Source organism: Sipha flava, unplaced genomic scaffold (assembly GCF_003268045.1).
Source record: "Sipha flava isolate LNK unplaced genomic scaffold, YSA_version1 252_pilon_pilon, whole genome shotgun sequence".
Taxonomy (NCBI): Eukaryota; Metazoa; Arthropoda; class Insecta; order Hemiptera; family Aphididae; genus Sipha; species Sipha flava.
In genome coordinates, this window is record NW_020272904.1 from 1,692,372 (window position 1) to 1,713,524 (window position 21,153).

General features: G+C 35.6%; 1 protein-coding gene across 6 annotated transcripts in view; it reads left to right on the forward strand.

The window, feature by feature from the left end:
- The window catches only part of LOC112684558 (semaphorin-2A), a 478,554-nt gene that overhangs the window by 449,751 nt on the left and 7,650 nt on the right, over positions 1-21,153 (forward strand). For 4 of the 6 annotated variants that reach the window (XM_025556135.1, XM_025556136.1, XM_025556134.1 and 1 more), the window contains 4 exons: positions 13,119-13,226; positions 13,894-14,164; positions 19,654-19,884; positions 20,528-20,764. In XM_025556135.1, the coding sequence (XP_025411920.1) occupies positions 13,119-13,226; positions 13,894-14,164; positions 19,654-19,884; positions 20,528-20,764 (847 nt within the window). Of the gene's footprint in view, positions 1-13,118; positions 13,227-13,893; positions 14,165-19,653; positions 19,889-20,527; positions 20,765-21,153 lie in introns of all 6 variants that reach the window. The other 2 variants (XM_025556137.1, XM_025556133.1) reach the window with 2 other exon arrangements.

A 21,153-nucleotide genomic window follows, 5' to 3' on the forward strand; every position in this document is an offset into this window, starting at 1 on the left:
TTATTATTATTATTATTATTATTATTATTATTATTATTATTATTATTAGTGTGTAACGTTTGAAAGTAACCATTTTAGAATTTTCATATTTTGAGAGATTTATTAACTATGGCAAAAAGATAAGTACATTTCTTCGAAAACTATTGTTATTATCTCCTCATTTACGTTCTGCTTATAATAAAGCACGACTGTTCTTCACGAGTCCTTAACTATAAATTCTTGGCAATATGTTTCACGCGTTGATTGTACATACACTCGATAACATGTTACGGTTAGACAATGTAATATTTTTTAAATCTTAAGAATGTAACCTACTGTTACCAATCTGAAAATTAAAATAATAGAAAAAACCTTTTCGTAATAATTAACTGTAGTCAGAAAATCGTTTCAATTTGTGGTTTGTACGCAAAAAATTAAAACGTTGACCAATATTGTATTCTGGTAAAGTATAGTCTAGAGTGAATTTATCTATATAGTAACATGAGTGTCATTTTTTCTTACTCCAAGTGAGATGAGGAATTTATTGGTTTTTTTTAATAATTTATTTTTTATTTGTTCATGATTACTCGATTTCGAAAAAAAAGACTTACTCCTATCTTCAAAAATAAGGAAAGTTCTTAACAGAAAAACCAGCTTTATTGGTAATTTTAAGAAATAATTTTGTAATTTTCATCAGTATTCTAAAACGAACAATTATGAATAAACTGCAAAATTTACGGAATGTTGACTTCAGTAAAATGTATTATTATTTTTTTTTGTCATCGTAACTCAAGTTTATTGATCAATAAATAATAATCGTAAAAACTTGAATTTTTCACTGATGACTATTAAAACCGAACTCTAAAGTTAAACTATTTTAACATTGAAATACTATTAATTAAATATTACATAAACAAAGGCACGGCACTAGAATTTTTTTCCAGGGTGGGCAGAGGAGGACAAGAATTTTTTTTATATTAACTAAGGTTTTTTCAACAAATACTGAGGTTATTTAAATAAAATATAAATAATTTTGTATCATATAACATAATATAGTAATTATAATTTTCGTGACATACAACCAAAATTATATGAAAACAAACAAATGGTAATAAATCATAAGTAAATAAGTAAAATAAATATATGCAATTCAGAGTCTACCTAAAAACTTAAAACACAAATCTTTAAAAATACGAGCGTTTATATAAATTATATAAATTAAAAAATGTTAAAAAGTATATTTCATAAATTCTTTGATGTAGCTCTTTTAAAAATAATGTTTTATAACTTTATTATATTATGCATATTTTTAAGTGTGGGGGGGGGGGGGCTGGTAAGGGGACTGAACTGTTTTCTGGTGGTGGCTAGAGCCCCTCCCCCCTTTGGCTTCGTGCCAATTTAATCTATAATGCTACGTAGTCGATGTTTGTCTAAATGCGTATTTTAACACTACAATATAAACGTAGCAAGTTGTACATACCAATCTGTATAGTATAGACCAATCGTCATTCCGTCGGCTTGTGAAAATATAGCATAATAATAATAATAATAACAGCAATGATATCGATAGAATTAACAATACACATATGAACTAATGTAAAGAAAAATCGATGAGCTAGAATAATAACAATAACAGTTATAGGTAAGCGCTTTGTAGACGTGAGGTAAAACAGCATAGCCAAACCAGTGCTTATTTATACTCGCCCTTGTGTAGACCTGCTGTTCCTTCGTTAAACATTGTTTCCGGGCATTCCTCAACAATTCATCTAATAGTTTTGGCTTGCCCACAGTTGCAAGGAGATGAATTCCCCGTTTGTGCATTAAATAATCTGTGTCCAGTTTTTATGTGGTTAAACGCAATCCTTCCTTATGGCACGCGCGTGCTCGTCGTAGTATGTTGTACGTCGACCAAGCGTCACCGCCGGAGTCGTCTTCTCGTGTTTTCCAAAAAATAATAAAACGTACCGTTGTGCGTACCACCCTCCTCTCACCACAATCGTGTTATTAAAAGTTCCGGAAGTTTCAGACGTGTGTGCTGCGGCCACGGTCGTAATAGCGAACGGCCAATAAAATTGTGCAAACTTGGAAAATTGGCAAAGTTTGAACGGGGCCCGCGCTTTACGTTTGAGGTTAATACGAAACTTACTTACCGGGCGTTTACTGTGCGTGAAATGTCCTCCTCACGAAGGTGCGTAAAATAGCGCGTCCTACGTTGTCCCCGAGACGTCGTTTTATGCGCGCACCGTTGGCTGAACGTCTCCGGACCGTTAAAACATATTGCCGTTTATTGTACGACTATGTTTCCGAAATTTAATTCGAACCGCCCACGGTTTCTCACGTTGTCGTTAGTATGTTCGACAATTGAGAATTCCCAGTGAAACTGTTGGAAAAATAAAAAACAAATCAATAAAAACCACCGAGAGTTTCTGATACGTGGTTATACACCTTGTACGCGCGTAAACTCTATACGCGGTGTGATCAATTCTTTATTCCGAGATAAACTCGGTATCGAAGAAAATTAAGATTTCTGTTTTTACGATTGGATAAAAATAATTATATTACGTACTACTCCGATTCCTATAAAAACGACCGATGATTTTGATTTTGATTTTTTTTTTTTTTTTTTTGATTTTCAACTAACGATTCTTAAATTGGATACCGAAAGAGATTTTTTTTTCCGATAGTTTAAATACACCTATTTGTCCATGATGTTTAGACCATTGGCGTTGTAACCTTCAAATATTTTAACTGTAAAATTACACTGTTGCATTTTTAAATTACATTTTTCCACTCCTCTTGCCCAAAACTTTAAACAACTATAACCAAACGAGTAATAATAATCAATAATCATATAAGTTATGATTTCAAACGTATGTTTGTGTTGGTTGTACATAGTCTTTTCGACTTTTCCACACGGTCATTGAATTTGCGTGCACTTCCACAGTAACATAATACACTAAATGCATTTTATCATGTTTTTAATACAGTTTCGTGCTCAATTAAAAAATATTTTATAAATATATTTTTCATTCATTTAAATGTTATGTCTGAACACAATAAATAGGTAAATAGTTTATCTTATAATTACTCATATTGAGTTCCCCTTATACACAAACTTCAAACGTATAATATTTTCATAATTACTCAACGTAAACGAATTTGTGAACTCAGTTACGGATGATTGATTACGGACGCTTTCTATATTATTGAATATATAATCATAAATTACAATTTACTATTTTTTTTAACGTTGTTAAACAACTGTTTACACGAATTCGAGCTCGAGTCGAAATAACCTTTTCAGAAAATTTAAATACATCACAATGGTTTAAAACTTACACAGTATACAACAAAACCAGTCATCCGAATTACTTATTCATATACAATTGCAATAAGCCATTATGACAATTATTATTTTTGTCTCCATTTTTGACATATTTCTATCATATTTTTAGAACGATTTATTATTTTTAGTAATACTTGAAGACATTTTAAGGCATTTTCTACTCTTTAAGCATCTTTCACAATCAAAATTATTTAAAATAAGAAAAACGTAGGCTTTGTTATATTTTCAGTAGTTAATAATTTTAAAATTACCAAGGTTTTATACTTTACATTTTGGTTCTAACCCTAACAATTAAGTGATTATCAAGAGATTTTCGTTCATAATTTTCTTTATATTTCTTGTTTTTTTTTTTTTTTTTTTTGTGAATTTGTTACGATTCTTAGATCATCTAAATTTCAGTCGTATACAGTATTGCTATACCATATGTACTTACCATTTATTACTATATATACTTTTATTCGATTATTGTGTGTACCGACTACGAGAAACGTCCTCGATGCACGGCTATCGTCGTAATGTTTAGAATTTTCGAATCAATCTAACAATATGCGAACGGTGGTACGGTTTCTGTTTTTATTTGGTTTTTTTTTTTTCTTTTATTATTTGTGCAAGGTAAGCCTTGCGTCGGAAACCTCGGTCTTCCCTTCGCTATCAAATATTGAATAATTTACCCCCCCGAATACGGTCTGACACCGTAACGAGTGCACGAATACAACACAATCCTCTTTTTTTTTTCGCTCGTTCGTGCACAACATACACATTTATAGTAGATATGTATATTGAATGTGTTTAGTGGCACAAGACCGTGACGGCTCATTGTCAGACGTATACACCGGCACCACCGTCGTCGCACACACTTCACCTTGGGTTGAAAATAAACAATGTAAAAAGGGTTAAAAAAAAAAACCTAGGTAGATGGAGTACATATAATACCATAGCATCGAGCAGACGATAGGTATAATGAAAAGTCGAAGAAAAATCAGGCAATGAAAAACAAAATAATAATAATAATAATAAAAATGAAAAAATTTGATTTTGATTTAAAATTCAAACAAAGCCGAGCACCCCCCGGAACACTGGGATATGCGTCGTGTACCTGTACGGTAAATAATTCAATATACTATAACCAATTATTATTGTTGTGTATAAAAACTGTTCATAATTAAATTTCCACGTAGCACTATTTTCCACCTATACGCTCTCTCGCCCTCTGCCCGGTACGTAAACCTTTTTTTGATTAATTCAACTCGTCGCTGTTGAATCAGATTAAAATACCTCCAGAATTAAAAACGTAACATTATGCGCGCGCGCTCCGCGTTACGATGAAATATTACATTAACATTATTATTATTATTATTATTATTGCGAATATAACCACCCCATGTGTAACCCAACCAATATTGAATACAGATTATTCGGTAACATTCATAATTCATTATACGCCTCTATATGCTACCCAAGTAATTACATCGGTACTGTACGTGCGGGGTTAAAATAAAAATCGTAGGCGAAAAATTAACACACAACTTTACTCTTTACTGCTCCGCCGTGGCGATAGTGGTTTATTCTTTATTGGATTTAACTCGATGTTTCGACATTTTCCGATTTTTCGTATTATTATTATTTTTATAATCATTATTATTACTGTTATTGCCGTCGCATGTGTTATTAACATTTATTGCGCTAACACGTATAAGAGCATAACATGCTCTATATACAAATTATGTATATAAGTACTTTATTTTAAGTGGACAAACCTAATAATATTAATAGTATAAAAACTACAGGTTTTCTGTGTTGTCGGGTTTTTTAAATTTTTTGTTGAAAACTGCTTTAGAACGCGTAACCCAAGTATTATAACGACTTGAAAAACGCAGGCTTGTAATTATTACATTTCAGAGAGTCCTTGCACAACTAGAATCATTTTGTCAATTAAAACAAATATCCATCATGCACACGATGTCCAATCAAATGCTCCTAATGAACAATACACTGACCATGTGTTAATTGGCCGCCGTTCGCTTAATGATTTTCCGCCATACGTTCATATTGTGTCTAAATTAATCACGTCTTTATTTTCTGTAGTTTGAACTGAGCATGGCGAAAAAAACTACTCGTGATCAAAAGTGTATTTTTTTCGTAAAACGTAATGAGAAGAGACGTTATTAAATTTCCCTCTCGAAAAGGACACTAAAAATAAATATCGGAATTCAACGGAATCTTTTACTATCGCTGACATTTAAATAGATTAAGTATCACAATAATGATAATAGTATTAGTGATGTACACTACGGTCAAAATAATAAACCCATCATCGCGACGATTATTATTAGTTTCTTTCCTATCCGTGAACATAATTACATACAATTCTCCAACAATGGGAGGACGAACAGAACAAATTGACAACCAAATTAAATAAAATTAAAACAACAGTACTACCTTAGACCTTTCCCACCAACACCCCAAGAAAATACGAGTCCGCCATCAACCGACTCAGAATTGGACACACGCGTCTCCCGCACCTTTATTTAATAAAGAAAGAAAACCCCTAACCTAACATGTTTATGCTGTGGCGTACCCTTCACAACCAAACACGTTCTTACCGAACGTAGAGTATTTAGCACGGTGAAAAGAAAATTTTAATTATCCGACCACCTAGCCGAAACACTAAATCCAGATCTAACCAACATCATCAAGCTCAGTCTATTTCTATGGACGGATCATCTAATCAACCTAGTGTAACGTACATTCACAAAATATCTCTTACATATTTATCCACTCTCTATTATCTCGTTCTATATTATATGTAATTAATACAAAAAAAGAAAATCTTATTAATTATTAATCTATTGTAATATATGTGCTTTAACTATGTAAGTTCCGTTATATCCAGTGGCCACAGTAGCCGCGAATCGTCATTCTTAATAAAAAACAAAAAACAAAAAAAATTAGATAAAATTCGTATAATATACGCTGAAAACAATTATTTTATGTTAGAAACGACAATTAAGTGATTTTCCATCTATTTTATGTCATCACGACATGAAATGATAAAATAAGCTTTTTATTATATTATTTTATTACACCAGGAACCTTAAATTTCATTTATAAATCAGGAACGACTATATTTGACCGCCTCTTAAATTTAAATACTATTAAGTTTAATTGTGTAGAGTAGGTACTACATGGAAGGTCGTTAATCTTATCCTACAAATTCTACAAATTAAGAACATTAAAATTACTTACGTTTTGTACAATTATAAAACCCAGCAGTTCATGTTATTCGTGCATTTGCCTGCACCTGCAGTATACATTAAAAATCCAGAACAGTTTTTAATTAATTTACAATTACCGCTTACCCCGAATAGATAGTTTATATAATTTAATTTTTCTTCGTACATCTTTATTAATATACAAGTAGTTTATAATAATAATAATAATAATAATAATAATAATTATAGTATCGAATTCGAAACGAGTTATTTGAAATGGTTTTCTATAATAATGGTCCAATTCGAAAAATTGCTTTAGGAAAATTGCTCCACATCAACGTACAACAATACCGGGAGCCCTTAATCCTTAATTTATGTTAGATCTGAGTACGACACGTAGCTAAACACTTCAGGTGTTGATTTATCCACAAAATTATTTGCCGAGGTTTTGACGCGTAATACATTAGCTAAAACTCCAACACATAGTAGTACGTGTATTGCATAGGTGTGTATACCACACATTACACTTCATCCATCATGTTTTCGTAAAATACTTCGAAGTTTTAATTTCAATTTCAATTTTTTTAATTTTTTTAAATAAAACGGCAATGCCGATCCCATTATTTTGTTGTTACATGAAATATGATATTATATTACTTTCCGTCTATAGACCATAAAATAAGTCTACGTGTAATATCATCCTTCGTGTAAGGAAATTTTAAAAAGTTTCAGTAAAACCATAATAAATTCATTATAAATACACTGTTATATCGCTAACCCGTGCTCAACTTGTTTTTATTGTGACTGACGGCTAAATCAATAAACTGTAATACGACGCGAACATAAAATAAAACGAGCAGTACATTTAAAGATTCCAATTATCATGTACGATGGTTTCTTTAACATAATGTATTATTTGATTAAATTATCCAAAACAATTAATTAATCAATCACTCCTGTCGGCACTGCAACACTAGATGTATGTTTACCCGAGGCCAACCGTTCAGTGGAAATCTATGTACCTAGCACGTATGATGTGCTTTTCCGGTGTTTGCGAATGGGATTCGAACACGTGAATACATGTATAGTGAGTGGGTTAAGGATCACGTTTAGTAATGGACGGTAAAAGAAATAATATTACTATTATTATCAATTTAGTTTGAATTAAATCCAGACCAATGAAGCCGATAATATCGGAGGGAAAAAAATTGAAAACTAATAATATTATGGAATTGCATAGTGCGTTTTAAAACCAGGGTTCTCCGCTGGTCCGTTTGACAAATCAATGAATCGTAAAAAATCAGCATATTAATTATTTGGATTATGCAAACGTCATAAAGGTCGCCCGACGATCAAACGTGGTTCAGACGTGCGACCCCGAGATAATATACGAGTCTCGTGTTGAAAAATCGGATGAGACTCTATTTTTCTCGCGTTTCGTTAGCTTTGCCATGATTTTGTACATCAGCCAAATGATTCTACTACACGAACAATAAACTGTACGAATACCAAATCACTATCGTATGCGACACGTGGTCGACCGTCTGTAACGACACTCGCGGTTATAGAAACTTCAAACGTAACGAAACCCAAATAATAACACTGTTTCTTCTACACATATCCCATTCCTGTTCTTTAATTTTTATAACATATCATATTTGATATACTGCGGAGGACCATACGGTTCACTGTTTTTTAACGGCTGAGTTCCATGACATATACTGCATGAAAGAACGAAAAGGTCTAACTACCATTTTCAAGTTCATTTAATGGTACACATAATATCAAATATATGTCATTAAATAATGCTTATAATATTGTTCTAAACGTATTCCACTACGTATAGACGTTGGCGGTGGTCGAAATCTGTGTGTGTGTGTGTGTGTGTGTGTGTGTGTGTGTGTGTGTGTGTGTAATGCTAAGTGCGTACGAATTATAATATATGAATAATGGGCATATGGTGGCCTACAGTTACTGTAATATATATAAATTATATCGAAGCATGACGATAAACGTTTTGGATATCGTTTGCATATCATATTATATAATAATATTGTTTTGCTGCCGCCATAGCTACAGATAAACGCGAAACGAGATCGGCCGAAAGGTTGCAGGCCAAACGGGCACAATTTCCTGACCCCGAACCCTGGCGCGTCCGATACCCGTCGGAATTTATCCATTGGATTTCAATATCGGTCACAAGCGCACACGCAAGCGGCACACCGATTCCCTGGGCGATGGTAAATAATAAAGATTTGGATATCGCGTCCGGTTAACCGCAGGCAGGAACGAGGCCCGGCGGCCAAGGCGCTTTGTCATCCGTTTTCGACACAAACGCCCATCATTCATGCTAGCACAAACGTTTTGAATACGGTTTCCGATTGTAATCGCGAAATCCCTTCGGCCGCCGCTGCCGCCTCAATCGTTCAATACTAAATTATACACGGGGGTGAACGCCGCACTACGTGTAAACACTACACACGTGTGTATGTACATTTTACGTTGTATTCACATGCGGACACACTCACTCGCACGTATGTTATCTATAGGTACGTGAGTCAATTGTAATTTAGCGACAAGCCCGGCTGGCGACTCGCGACCGCGTGTACACGAAAAGCAATGATAATAATTTTCCCAGTTATTGTTTACGATTGGAGCCCCTGACTGTGGGCCCCGTGATCGTATATTATTCAGTAGAGGTCGAAACGTTATTGAAATTTTCCGTTTTCGCCACCAAAAACATTAGCCCGCACGACTGCCGCCGGCACGGGAAGTAATAATAATAAAAAACATCATCGTGTACATTATATGCGAAAAAAAAAACATCCCGAGTTTTATTCGACCAAACGATGCACAACGAATTGAAAATATGAAAACCTTTCCTCTTTATTAGTATTTTACCGCGGCGTATGGGCGTGTAGTAAAATGTAGTTGTAGTTTTTCTTTTCTTTTTTTTCGAACGCAGACCTATGCGTCTCAACTTCACCTCAAACATTCCTCTTTATTTATACAATGTTATTACTACGATTATTATTATTTTTGTTCCATCCATCGTATGGACATCATTGAAACGGGTACATGATGGTAAAATATTATGTCGATGGATTTCTTGGTGTACGTGTAGGTAGAGATTTTCACGACATTTAAACTTCTTCAGTCCGTGTGTGTATGCAGCTAATATAAATACGTGTACAATTTTTCGTGTGTACATAATTAATGAACTTATATTATCTTCATAAATATCAAAAGTTGGTTAGATAAAAGTGTGAAAATATATTTATTTTTTTTTCCACAGTTAAAATCTTTATAGTTTTGTGATATCTTTGAGTTCAGATCATTTTCCCGTCGAACGATAAAAAAAATTTTATTTGTTCGGATTTATAATCCCGCAACCTTTTATTCCTTTTTTTTTTTTAATGTGTGATAAGAATCATGCATTTTTGTCATCGAAATAAAGCTGCCACCTCGTGAATACCATATACCTGTAAATCTTTCCATATATTCTATTGTAGATGTCACTAAAGAATTTGTAATTCTTGGAATACTTCGTTTACGTAGCCTAATAATGATTTTCAACAAAAATAGCTTTTTTTAAATTAGAGTGAAAAAATAATAATAAAAAAATGCGTGTTTTTTAAATTAGTACCGGAAAAAATATATTCCTATAAAAAAAGTACTTTGCATTTCTTTATTTCGTTTAATAGAAAAAGAAGAAGAAAAAAAATCGAATAGCCGTTTAAATTATTTTTGAAAATTTCACTTATACTATGCGCTTACTGGATGGTGTTAATGGTAGCCTAACGGCTTTCTAACGAAAGGTACAAAAAGTCATCTCCAACCGTCAATGCGATAGGAGTTTCCATTCAGGTAGAAAAAAAACATGTCTAAACGAAAATGTTTAATTACATACTTCTTTTGTAGTGTTGCTGACTACAACTGTTGATGAAAAAAAAAAAAGAAAAGACGGTTGGAAAATAAATGACTTTTCGAAATGGAAACACCGGAAATAGATAACGATGGCCATTAGTTGATTGCAAAAAATATTTTACGCAGATATTGTAATTTGACATCTTTCGGATCACTCTTTACGTCATCGCTTTAATATTCATTATTAATTGTCGTCGACACGATTTTCAGTTCCCCGTGTCACTATTCAATCACCTCCTTCCTATCGATCGGCGGGCTAATAATTAGCGTTTAATTGGGTCCAAAACACACTCCACCGCGACACGATTAACCACGAACGCCATCGTCATCGTGTAGGCTAATTATTAACTTATTTTACCGCAATCGGTTTTCGTGACTTAATCTATAGTCGTTCGTTATAAGCACGAAATGTTTAACGGTGCACAACACGTTGTACTTGTTGTTGATGTTATTATCGCCTTTCATTTTAATACTTTACTTGCTCGTACTGCGAAAAAAATATGAACACATAAATCCGAGGTCCTTAACCCTTAATTTTTTTTAATATTTATCGGTAAGTTTAAATGGTAAAAATTATATTTGTGTTTTAAGAATCTAAACATCGGTAACATTTTTTTTTTTTACAAAAATTATTTTAAGCCCCTGTTCGTTTTAAGATAGGGTGGCCATTGTACATGTTGAACAAGTTTCCACTGTAATCGCGACAAGATTAAGAACCTCATTTCGTGCAGAAATAATACGATTGCATACCGTGAACCGGCAAGATTGTAATGCGGCAAAAAATCTATAGGCAGCAACGTACGCATATTGTATACATCTACGTGATACGTTATCAATAACGAAGTTACACTATTGAAATCACCCATTGTGTGTGCGACTGCAGTCTATTAGCGTTACCCTGGAGACACCGTCGTTGCTGCCGTGTAGAAATCGACTGAATTGTGAATAACATGACGAACGTTTCTCGCGCGCGCACACACAAAAGGGTTTTTTCGACCCCGAAATGTACCGCCGCGGTATCATTACCATATTTCGTTTTCATATTTATATTTGCTCGCCTCAAGTGTTATATCATATCCGGCCGTTTTGGAATCTCGAAATAAGAATCCAACGATCCCTCTGTACTTATTGTCGTATACGAATCCATTTTTTCTTGATTATTATTATTATTATTATAACTTTTTTTTCGACTGCCGTTATTTCGGGTATATACAATCGACACTACTGCCGTCGCTCATTGTTCAACTACTTGGATACGAGATCGTCCTTACACGTGGTATGTACACCATGAGACGTATGACGCATAAATGTGAATGGTTTTTGGCTTGTTTTTTGCCAAAGTGTCACGGTAACTAGAAAACATATAAACTTATGTTTATAAATAATATGTACGAGTATATAAATAGTAGGCGTGGAGAGAAATAAAAGTTGAAAATATTTACCATTGATGGTTCTATATAAGGGCCATCAATTTTATTTTATTTTTTTTAAAGACCGTGAAAAATATGATTATAACAATAAAGTGTAAATTATTATTTATGTTTACTATGTAATAAACTACTAGAATGCTATTAAATTTACAACATTACATTAAGATGTATTACGTGATAAAATAAATAAATACATATTTTATAAAGACGATGTGATACATCGTTCAGTCAGGTGTTTATATATATATATTATTAAACTTACAACATTTAAAACGATAATAATATACCATTGCACCTTTTTTCCATTTTTCAATATACAGCAGTAACACTCCGTTAGTAATAATGTAATGGGGGAAATATATTTTTTTTCCGAACAGAAATTAATTATAACAACATTGCAGAGGAAGTGGAAAATTTGTACTACAAATTGTAATCCAATCATTTTTAATCGCAATCGAAGTGTAGAAATACATTTGCAACTTACACGTGGCATTCAATACTATTATGTCTGGATTCATTGTTCTGCAATTATTAACAATTGTTACGTGGTCGTCTCTGTCGTAAACCGTGTGTGTAGTTAATTATCGTCTTAACGGTGGCAAGCGACTCCCCTAAATATTATATCGATCAGAGATCGTACATATAATGACGACAAAAAAATAAAATAATAACGCACCAACTAAAACGAATTTAATAATGACTCAACGTCTGCGGAAAAATTAGAACAGATCGATTGCATGGGTAACAACGAAAAAATATATATATATATAACTTACGTAAAAGGAAAAATCGATCGTACATCTCCGGCAAAGTTGTCAAAATAATTACACAGTCCAAAAACCCCAATCGTATAGAGTGGCCGACGCGCACTTGTGATCCTCGTCCGAAGGACAACGCGACGTCCTGTTTCCATTTGTCTTCCTTTCTTCCCGCCAATTGGATTCAGTCACTTAATTCCCGTCATGTTTATGAAACTTTCGGTTTCCTTTAATACCTCTGAATAAACTTCGGTTCATTTATTGTTCTACTGCGGCCGAATATATTTATATACAGTCAACCAAAGACAATTTAATTAGACAACTCTATGTATACACAAGTATTGCATGCATACTGTATCAGTGTATACTTCTCGCGTACAACATTCATCAAAGTTTCTTGTGTGCTATATACGCCGGGCGCATTTTAAAGTTAATTTTTAACGATGATTGTTCGTTTGTTCTACAGAATTTCGATTGCCGAAACCATATTCGAGTGATCCAGTCCATCGGCGACGGCAGCCGGATATACGTTTGCGGCACGAACGCGCACAATCCAAAGGACTACGTGATCTACGTGAGTATCAATAATCTATAATACGATCGTAGATAAACGTGTCATTATACTAACATTACTGGTAACCGTCTCGAAGTTATAGCCGAAGCCCATAATAAAAAACCATCCGTGATTTTTTAGTTAAAAGTTGTTAAAAGGGTGTTAATATTTTATTTTATTGATTTTTTTTTTTTTTACGACAGCTGATAACTTTTAATTATAAAATAAGTAGGTTTCAAGTGTAAATACTTAATTTTATTTTAAATTGATAGAAAATACTTTTTTTTTTTACTGGTTAATTTATTCGATTATAAATGAAAAAGTTCAGCAAAAAAAAAAATAACTTAATTTTTTTTATGATATTTCATTCGTATAATCTCAAACACAGCAAAACCACACCGCCACGGTTAACTGAAATGTACATTCTATTTTGAATAATACCAACAACAAAAATATTGTGGTAAAAATATCAATTTTACCACTCGGAATAATCCGGGCGGTGTATGCAGGATATCATTTTTTTTTCAAATAATTTAAACAATTCCCTTCGAAAACTTTACGACCCCGCGAGTTCAACCGTTCGCGAATCGTAAACGTTCATCTCCGTTCAAATCGTCTATCCTTATCCAACGTTTCAAACGGTAGTGCCGTCCAACCGTATGTAAACCCGATTTTTCTTGTCCCGCAGTCCAATCTGACACATTTGCCCAGGCACGAGTATGTGCCCGGCGTGGGATTAGGCACGGCCAAGTGCCCGTACGACCCGCTGGACAACTCGACGGCCATCTGGTCAGAAAAGGGCAACCCGGGACAGTTGCCGGCCCTGTACAGCGGCACCAACGCCGAGTTCACCAAAGCGGACACGGTCATCTTCCGGACGGATCTGTTCAACTTGACGACGGGGCGCAAGGAGTTCGCGTTCAAAAGAACGTTGAAATACGATTCCAACTGGCTCGACAGTGAGTATTATCGTGTAGCGCTATGGTTGTATAGAATGTATATATAGTGCAATGCTCGAAAGTAAAAAAGGGGGGAACTCTGTTTACTTTAAAAAAAACCGTCACCATAACTCGTTAAGTGTTACAATTACAACGTAGGGGGACGCTAAAATTTCTGAAAATTACTTAGGGTACCTACTCCATTCCCTTTAAGTCGAGCACCAATATACTATTTATATTTATTCATATGATTGATAAATAAATGTAATGACGAACATCTAACGATGTTTTCACGCGGCGAACACTATTGTCACGTGTGCGCTTCACAATGCGGTACATCTCATTGCCCGAAGACGGTTTGCGCGAGTAATCGATTCATTTGAAACAGGCACGTCGTTCGTAATTTATTTCGTTTCTCGGACGTACCTACCTAATCTACCTACCCACCTATCTTCCACCAACTACTACCACCTGTAATAGTTTCTATGCATGCATTGGCGCGATCAGTTTCCGATATTTCCGTGCGCCCGTTGACCGAGCCCTATTGCGCGCGACGACTGCGAATTCGACGTGCATTATTATGTAAATCATCGTAGCCGGTATGCTGCACGGCGATGCGGTGACGGAGGACGGGGACGTATAATTTTGGAACCCGAACACGTACCGACGGGGATAAAACGCCCGCAGTAACTTTGCGCTGAGGCTTCGGCCGGGCTCGTAGTGTGTAAGAGGTGTATTGGGGACAACGGGGCGACGGAGCTAGAGGAACAAAGACGATGAAAGGATGAGGGGGAAAAGGAGAACGACTACTATTACGACGACGACGACGACCGAAATGGAGAAAAAGTTGAAAACGTCTTAAGAACACTGCAACCGCCTCCGTAGTCATCGTATACGTAATGCGGGCTCTCTGGACGTAGTGGTCGTGTGTATAATCCGTCGCCGGATAACTGACAAGACGTGACAGCGCGAGGCGGGTGATAAATTATGCCTCGCGTTGGAGGAACTAACGGTGGCAGTGTCGTGAAGACAGTCGTTTCTTCTCTCGCCGAGGGACCCGTTTAGTGCGCGCGCATGTGTGGGAGTGCGTATGCGTGCGTTTAGGCACCACCAGTATTTCGAGGTCCAAGCTCACCACGATCCCTGTTTCCAATACTTTTGGAAATCCGCATCCCCCGGCACACTCGCGCTCCTCGAGTCCAAGAAAAATCGACAAAATGCGCAAATGACTCTCGACGATAGTGCTTAGAGAAATCTACCGCTTTCCCTTTTTTCTATTTTCCGTAACAGCAAATTCCGATTGTCTGTATAATACACTCTCTTACACACACACGAAGTTGCTTGTGTATTTTGCCATAAGCTATTACACCACAGATCGCGTGGTTTGCTCTTCGTTCGTTTCAAATACAATCTTCGGAAACGGTTTTTTTTATTTTTTTTTATTACCCCAGTTGTAGAATAGCCGACGAGTGTACGCATTTTTTTTCTTCCACCATAAACACTGCGGATTCAATCAATAACTTTGTTTCATATTCAAGAACAATAATAAAACTTAAATATTATTGCATAAAATCCGTAATCGTTATCTCAGGTGCCGCTATTAATTGTTAAAATCGAATAAATTGAATAATTTGATACTTGTACATCTCGAAGTCTCAACGGGAATTAGTCATCAAATATAAGTATGTATTATGTTATACATACATACTCATATTTGATGACTAATTCCCGTTGAGGCTTCGTCAAACTTTGAAATACAACATTGACATTATTCTCTCCGTGGAAATATGATATTGATTTGTATATAATAAAGCTTTTTTATGTAGTTATCTACCTTTTTTTTTTTTGTATACACAAATGTCATTGCTATGCATTCATCGACCTATAAAATATCGAGTTCATAAAAATTTCAAGTCACTATATCTTAAAATCAAAAGAAGAATCCGACTACTTCTTTTTCGAATTTCCCAAAATGAAAGTCGTCACGTGCATAAAACACCGACGTTCTATATCGAACGGTTTATTATTATTATCCCCTCGGCAAACGGTTTTAATTGCAGTTAAGAATTTAGTAAATTAGGAACACGTTTTTCGAATTACCCCATAAACGCAAAAATTAAAGTCTTAAGACCCTCTGGGCCAAAAGAGGATTTCCGAAACATAACAATTATGGTTATCGTCCAATAAAATAATGATGAGCAAACGGAAGTTTTGGATTTACTTAAGCTTATTAAAAATGTATCAGCTCAGATTAAATGTGCTATCAGTTGCCCTGGTCAATACTTAATTTAAAAGGATTTTGGTATTCCAGATCATGTTTACGTAGAGAAAAAAGCGCAGAAATAGAAAGAGAGAAAGAGAAAGGGGAGGGAAATATTGAGATGAAACGACTTAAAGATTTATTTTTAGGATATTTTTGGAATACATATAGACAATAATGATTAGAACCATCGAGTATAAACATCAAATATTCCTAGCCCTAAATAAAATACTTGCATTTTTATAGCTCATTATTTAAAAATCAAAATATTATCTTGAGACACCAAAAAAGTATAAAATACATAAAACAGCATTTCCGTGAAACACGTGATAAACACGCCAACTTTGAATCGAACCAAATTTTCTGATATTTTCTTCATATCTAATTCTGGGGCTTATCAAACAAATGGAAAACAGAGCTGTACACGTTTAAAGGACTAAATCATAATTATGATTTGACAAAGATTAGGAGTTTTCAATTGCGTTTACAAGAGTAATGTCGAAAACTATCAAAGAACGTCCACACCACAACGGCTTCGTAACCATTAAGCGTATTATACTTAAAATAATTACTTTTAGTAAGTAAATTATTGGTTGAAAAACATGTCAAAAAAACACATCACAAAGTTTTAATACTAATTAATTCAACATTGGTCAGAAAGGGAAAAATATTTTAATACGTGCGCGAATCTAAAACCGCAATTTCCACTCGAATGAGTTATACCGTCCAAACAGAAAACAAACTATTTCATTTCAAAGATTACCCCGGAAAAAAACTGTTTTATTTATTGTTCCGTACCACTGACGAATTTTCAATTCAATAGGGAAAAGTTCCTACTTGTACTGTTACTACTAACTCGAGTAGTTTTGCAGTCTGAATGGACATATTTTGGCTTTCGGTATTTGAAAACTTTTTAAACGAAAAGTTGAATTCCAACACAATCGATTACACATATATGTACGGAACATAAAATCGACTTCCATTTTCCTAACGTAAACAAAACAGACATATCGTATGTTTATATGTACGTGACCGTTTTATTATTTCAACCCATTCTTAACCTCTACCATGAAATATTTTACTATTCGAATTAATATTATCCCGCACTTTCGATTCTCCCTTCTTTGCTACCCTCTGCGACTCTATTTAGTAATACATATTACCTGAATACGAACGATTCGTTAGCGATGACCGATTTTACTTGAATCAAAGACAATATGATATACATTTAATTATGATATTATATTTTTACTGTTTCGAAAATGAAAATGTGTTTTTAATGAATTCTGTAAATCATGTCAAACGATAACCCTTTTGGTGTGGCCACGCGACTTCACAAACGGACAACGCGCCACGTGCACGAGTATTAAAATTAATCAGTCTTAAGGCGACATGTTGTGCAAATCCGTTTGTATACGCGCGCGATGATCATTTGATGTGGGCCAGAAACCAGCAAAGTGTAATTTGTCAGGAAGACGATGACTACTATATACATATGTTTAGGTACTACACGCGGTTCAAAGGACCGCTTTATTCGGCCGGGCGCGTGGAACATGGTTCGACTACTGGTAAATCGCTTTAAACGTCTCTGTCGGCGATACACCATCGCCGAAGAAGAATCGGTTGGTAGGATTGATACAGTCCCGTGTTGTCATGCGTGTTTCCGACCCAATATAATCAGAGCCGCTCATTTAACGGGAAGCAAGGAGGGACAATTGCCCCGGGGCGGCAAATTTTTGAGGATCAACATGAAATAAAAAATATATAATTTTTCTCGTATAAATGTATAACTATAATACATATTATTTCTATTTTTTATTTCTAATCGTAATTTTTTTAAGGCATATTTTAATTTTCCCCGGGTCGGCTACATAACTCAACGCGGCACTGAATATAATGATATGTAGTACAGCGCTTTACTCGATCGAGCGTGTATTTACGCTCGTAGCCCACCCGTGCTTTCCGAATTGGCTATGTGAAAAGTCGCCGCGTATACGTACATTTACGGAGTGCGTACTAACCGTGTAGTAGTCGTGATTAAAACGGAAAAGTGTAATACCACACTACGGGAGCGCAACACGAGCCGTCCGAGCGCGGTTTACCCTCGCGATAATAATAATAATAATAATAGTATTATTTTCTCTGTTACTGGTAACTATACTCGTACTGGTGACTGCCCCCTGTATGATGTTTATGCCGTGTACGTCGTGTTGGGCGTCGTCGCCGTCCTCTTGTCGGCCGTCGGTGATTCATATTTTTTGACTTCCCGAAAGATAACCGAGCGCTCGCTCGCACCCTTTTCTGATGGGGGGAAAAAAACTGTCACACGCTCGACGAAGCGTAAACGAATCGACTGTATCAAAGGCCACCGCCGTTACCACCGTGACCCTCCTCTCACGACCAGCTGTCGCGCTCCAGTCGTCACTGTGTCTACGCGTACTACTCAAGCACAAATAAATTATTTTCGTATACACGTACATAATGGTACGGGTAGGTTATGTGACGGCCGATACACCTAAACAGACACTCTCCCGCGGGGCTTAACCCCTCGGAACGCACGCCCGCGCACGCGTATGTGTAAACGCGTTCCTAATAAGAATCACGCCGACACGAGTATGTTCAAAACCGAAATAAGTTCGAGAGCGCACGCGGCAACGAACCTCTCGCGAACAAAACGCTAAACCAGTGATACCCATCCTTTTTCCTTTGGTGGGCCGCTTTGGTAAACAATTATCTTTAAACGGATCAAAAAGTATGAAAGTACAAAAATAATCTTATATATTGGACTTGTTTTTTTATCTTTTATTGTCTATTGAAAAGATTATGAATTGAAGTGTACATAATTGTATTTTTTGGAATAATTATTTAAACGAATTCATAAATTTAAATAAAAATAATATATGTAAATAAATAATTTAAAAATGTTTTCATACATTTTTAAAATTTTTTTTTATTTTAGAAAATTCATAATTGGCCATATAGAATACCTTCGCGGGCCACGGGTTGGGCACCACTACGCTAAATGGAAGGGCACCGCGTATTTGTACGCGATACCTGTATTTTTGACCCTGTCTTTGAATGATTTTCGTGTCGACGATCGAACAATCCATTTTATTTTCGTCGTCCGTTCGCGTTACGCGTCAACAATATTGCGTCCGACTCGCACGTTAGGCTGTTGTCCCGCGCACATCCAATCGGCTTGTGGCTGCAATCTGCCGGTTCATTGATTTTATTTTTATTTTTTCCGCAGAACCGGACTTTGTGGGCTCCTACGACATCGGCCAGTACGTGTTTTTCTTCTTCCGCGAGACTGCCGTCGAGTACATCAACTGCGGCAAAAGCATATTTTCCCGCGTGGCCAGAGTGTGCAAAAAGGACACTGGTGGCAAGAACATACTCAACCACAATTGGGCCACGTACCTAAAAGCTCGGCTCAACTGTTCCATACCCGGCGAATACCCGTTCTATTTCAACGAGATCCGTGAGTACACGCATCCAACTTCGTACTAGCTATGTTCGATGGTGGCAAACGCGCGATAAATCGCGTTTTCGTTGACGCAATTTTTTTTAAAAATTTTTTTATGAATAACATTTAAGTACGCGTAGTTCACTAGCCGGATATGTTTTTATCTACAGGTTCAGAGACAAAACAATTATAACTGCGTTTCAGCAATATTCGCCGTCTCATTTTTTTTTTTTTTTCAACTTGATAGCGTCAATTAATTATACGTTTATTGCGTCTCTAATACACGTACAGCTAACATTAACGATCCACGCTTGAAGTACTTGAAATAAACGTAAAAAAATAATGCCCTCATTGTTCAGCCTTATTTATAGTCGGCATATGGTCGATAACCGTTATAATTATGATGGTACGAGTATCGAAAGGTGCATACAATCATGTTTGTCAGTTTTCACTTGGAACATCGATTGTTAGTGAAATACCATGCCAATGTAAATATTTTGGGAAACGAATAATAATCATGTCGTTGACGTTTCCGAACTTATTCGAATTTTCCATGCCGACTGCAATGAAACACAAATAGGGAACGGTTCTTCGACCATTTAACTGAATGATATTTAATTTGAAATACATTAACAACCCGTTTTCTCCGCGCCCGCAGAGAGCATTTACAAAGTACCAGGTGACGACACGCTTTTCTACGGAGTGTTCACCACGTCAACCACGGGCCTGATGGGCTCGGCTATATGCACGTTCCGGCTCGAGGACATTGACCACGCGTTCGCCGGACGGTTCAAGGAACAAGCCAGCTCCACTTCAGCCTGGCTCCCGGTGCTTTCCACTAAGGTACCCGAACCCAGACCTGGCCAGTGCGTCAACGACACGGAAACCCTGCCAGGTAATTATGATTAAAATAACTGTACAGTATTACGTTTTCGGAACCGCTGTCGTCGTCGAGTGTACAAACTTTAACGTTTCGATAATTTTTTCTTTTTGAAACATGTTGTATATTTCTCATTAAAAACCAATATTTTACGCATACGATGCATACGCAATACGTAGGTATACAACAATAATTTATATATTACGAGTGAAGTTATAAAAATGCTAAATACTAGTTCACGAAATCAATATCAATTTAATTTCATAATACACGTGTCACGCGTACACCATAAAAAAGTGGTCTGGTGCATCACAGATACAACTATATTTGTGCATAGTTCGATTTTACGGCAACGTCTAGATGACATTATTATTATTATTATTATTATTATTATTATTATTATT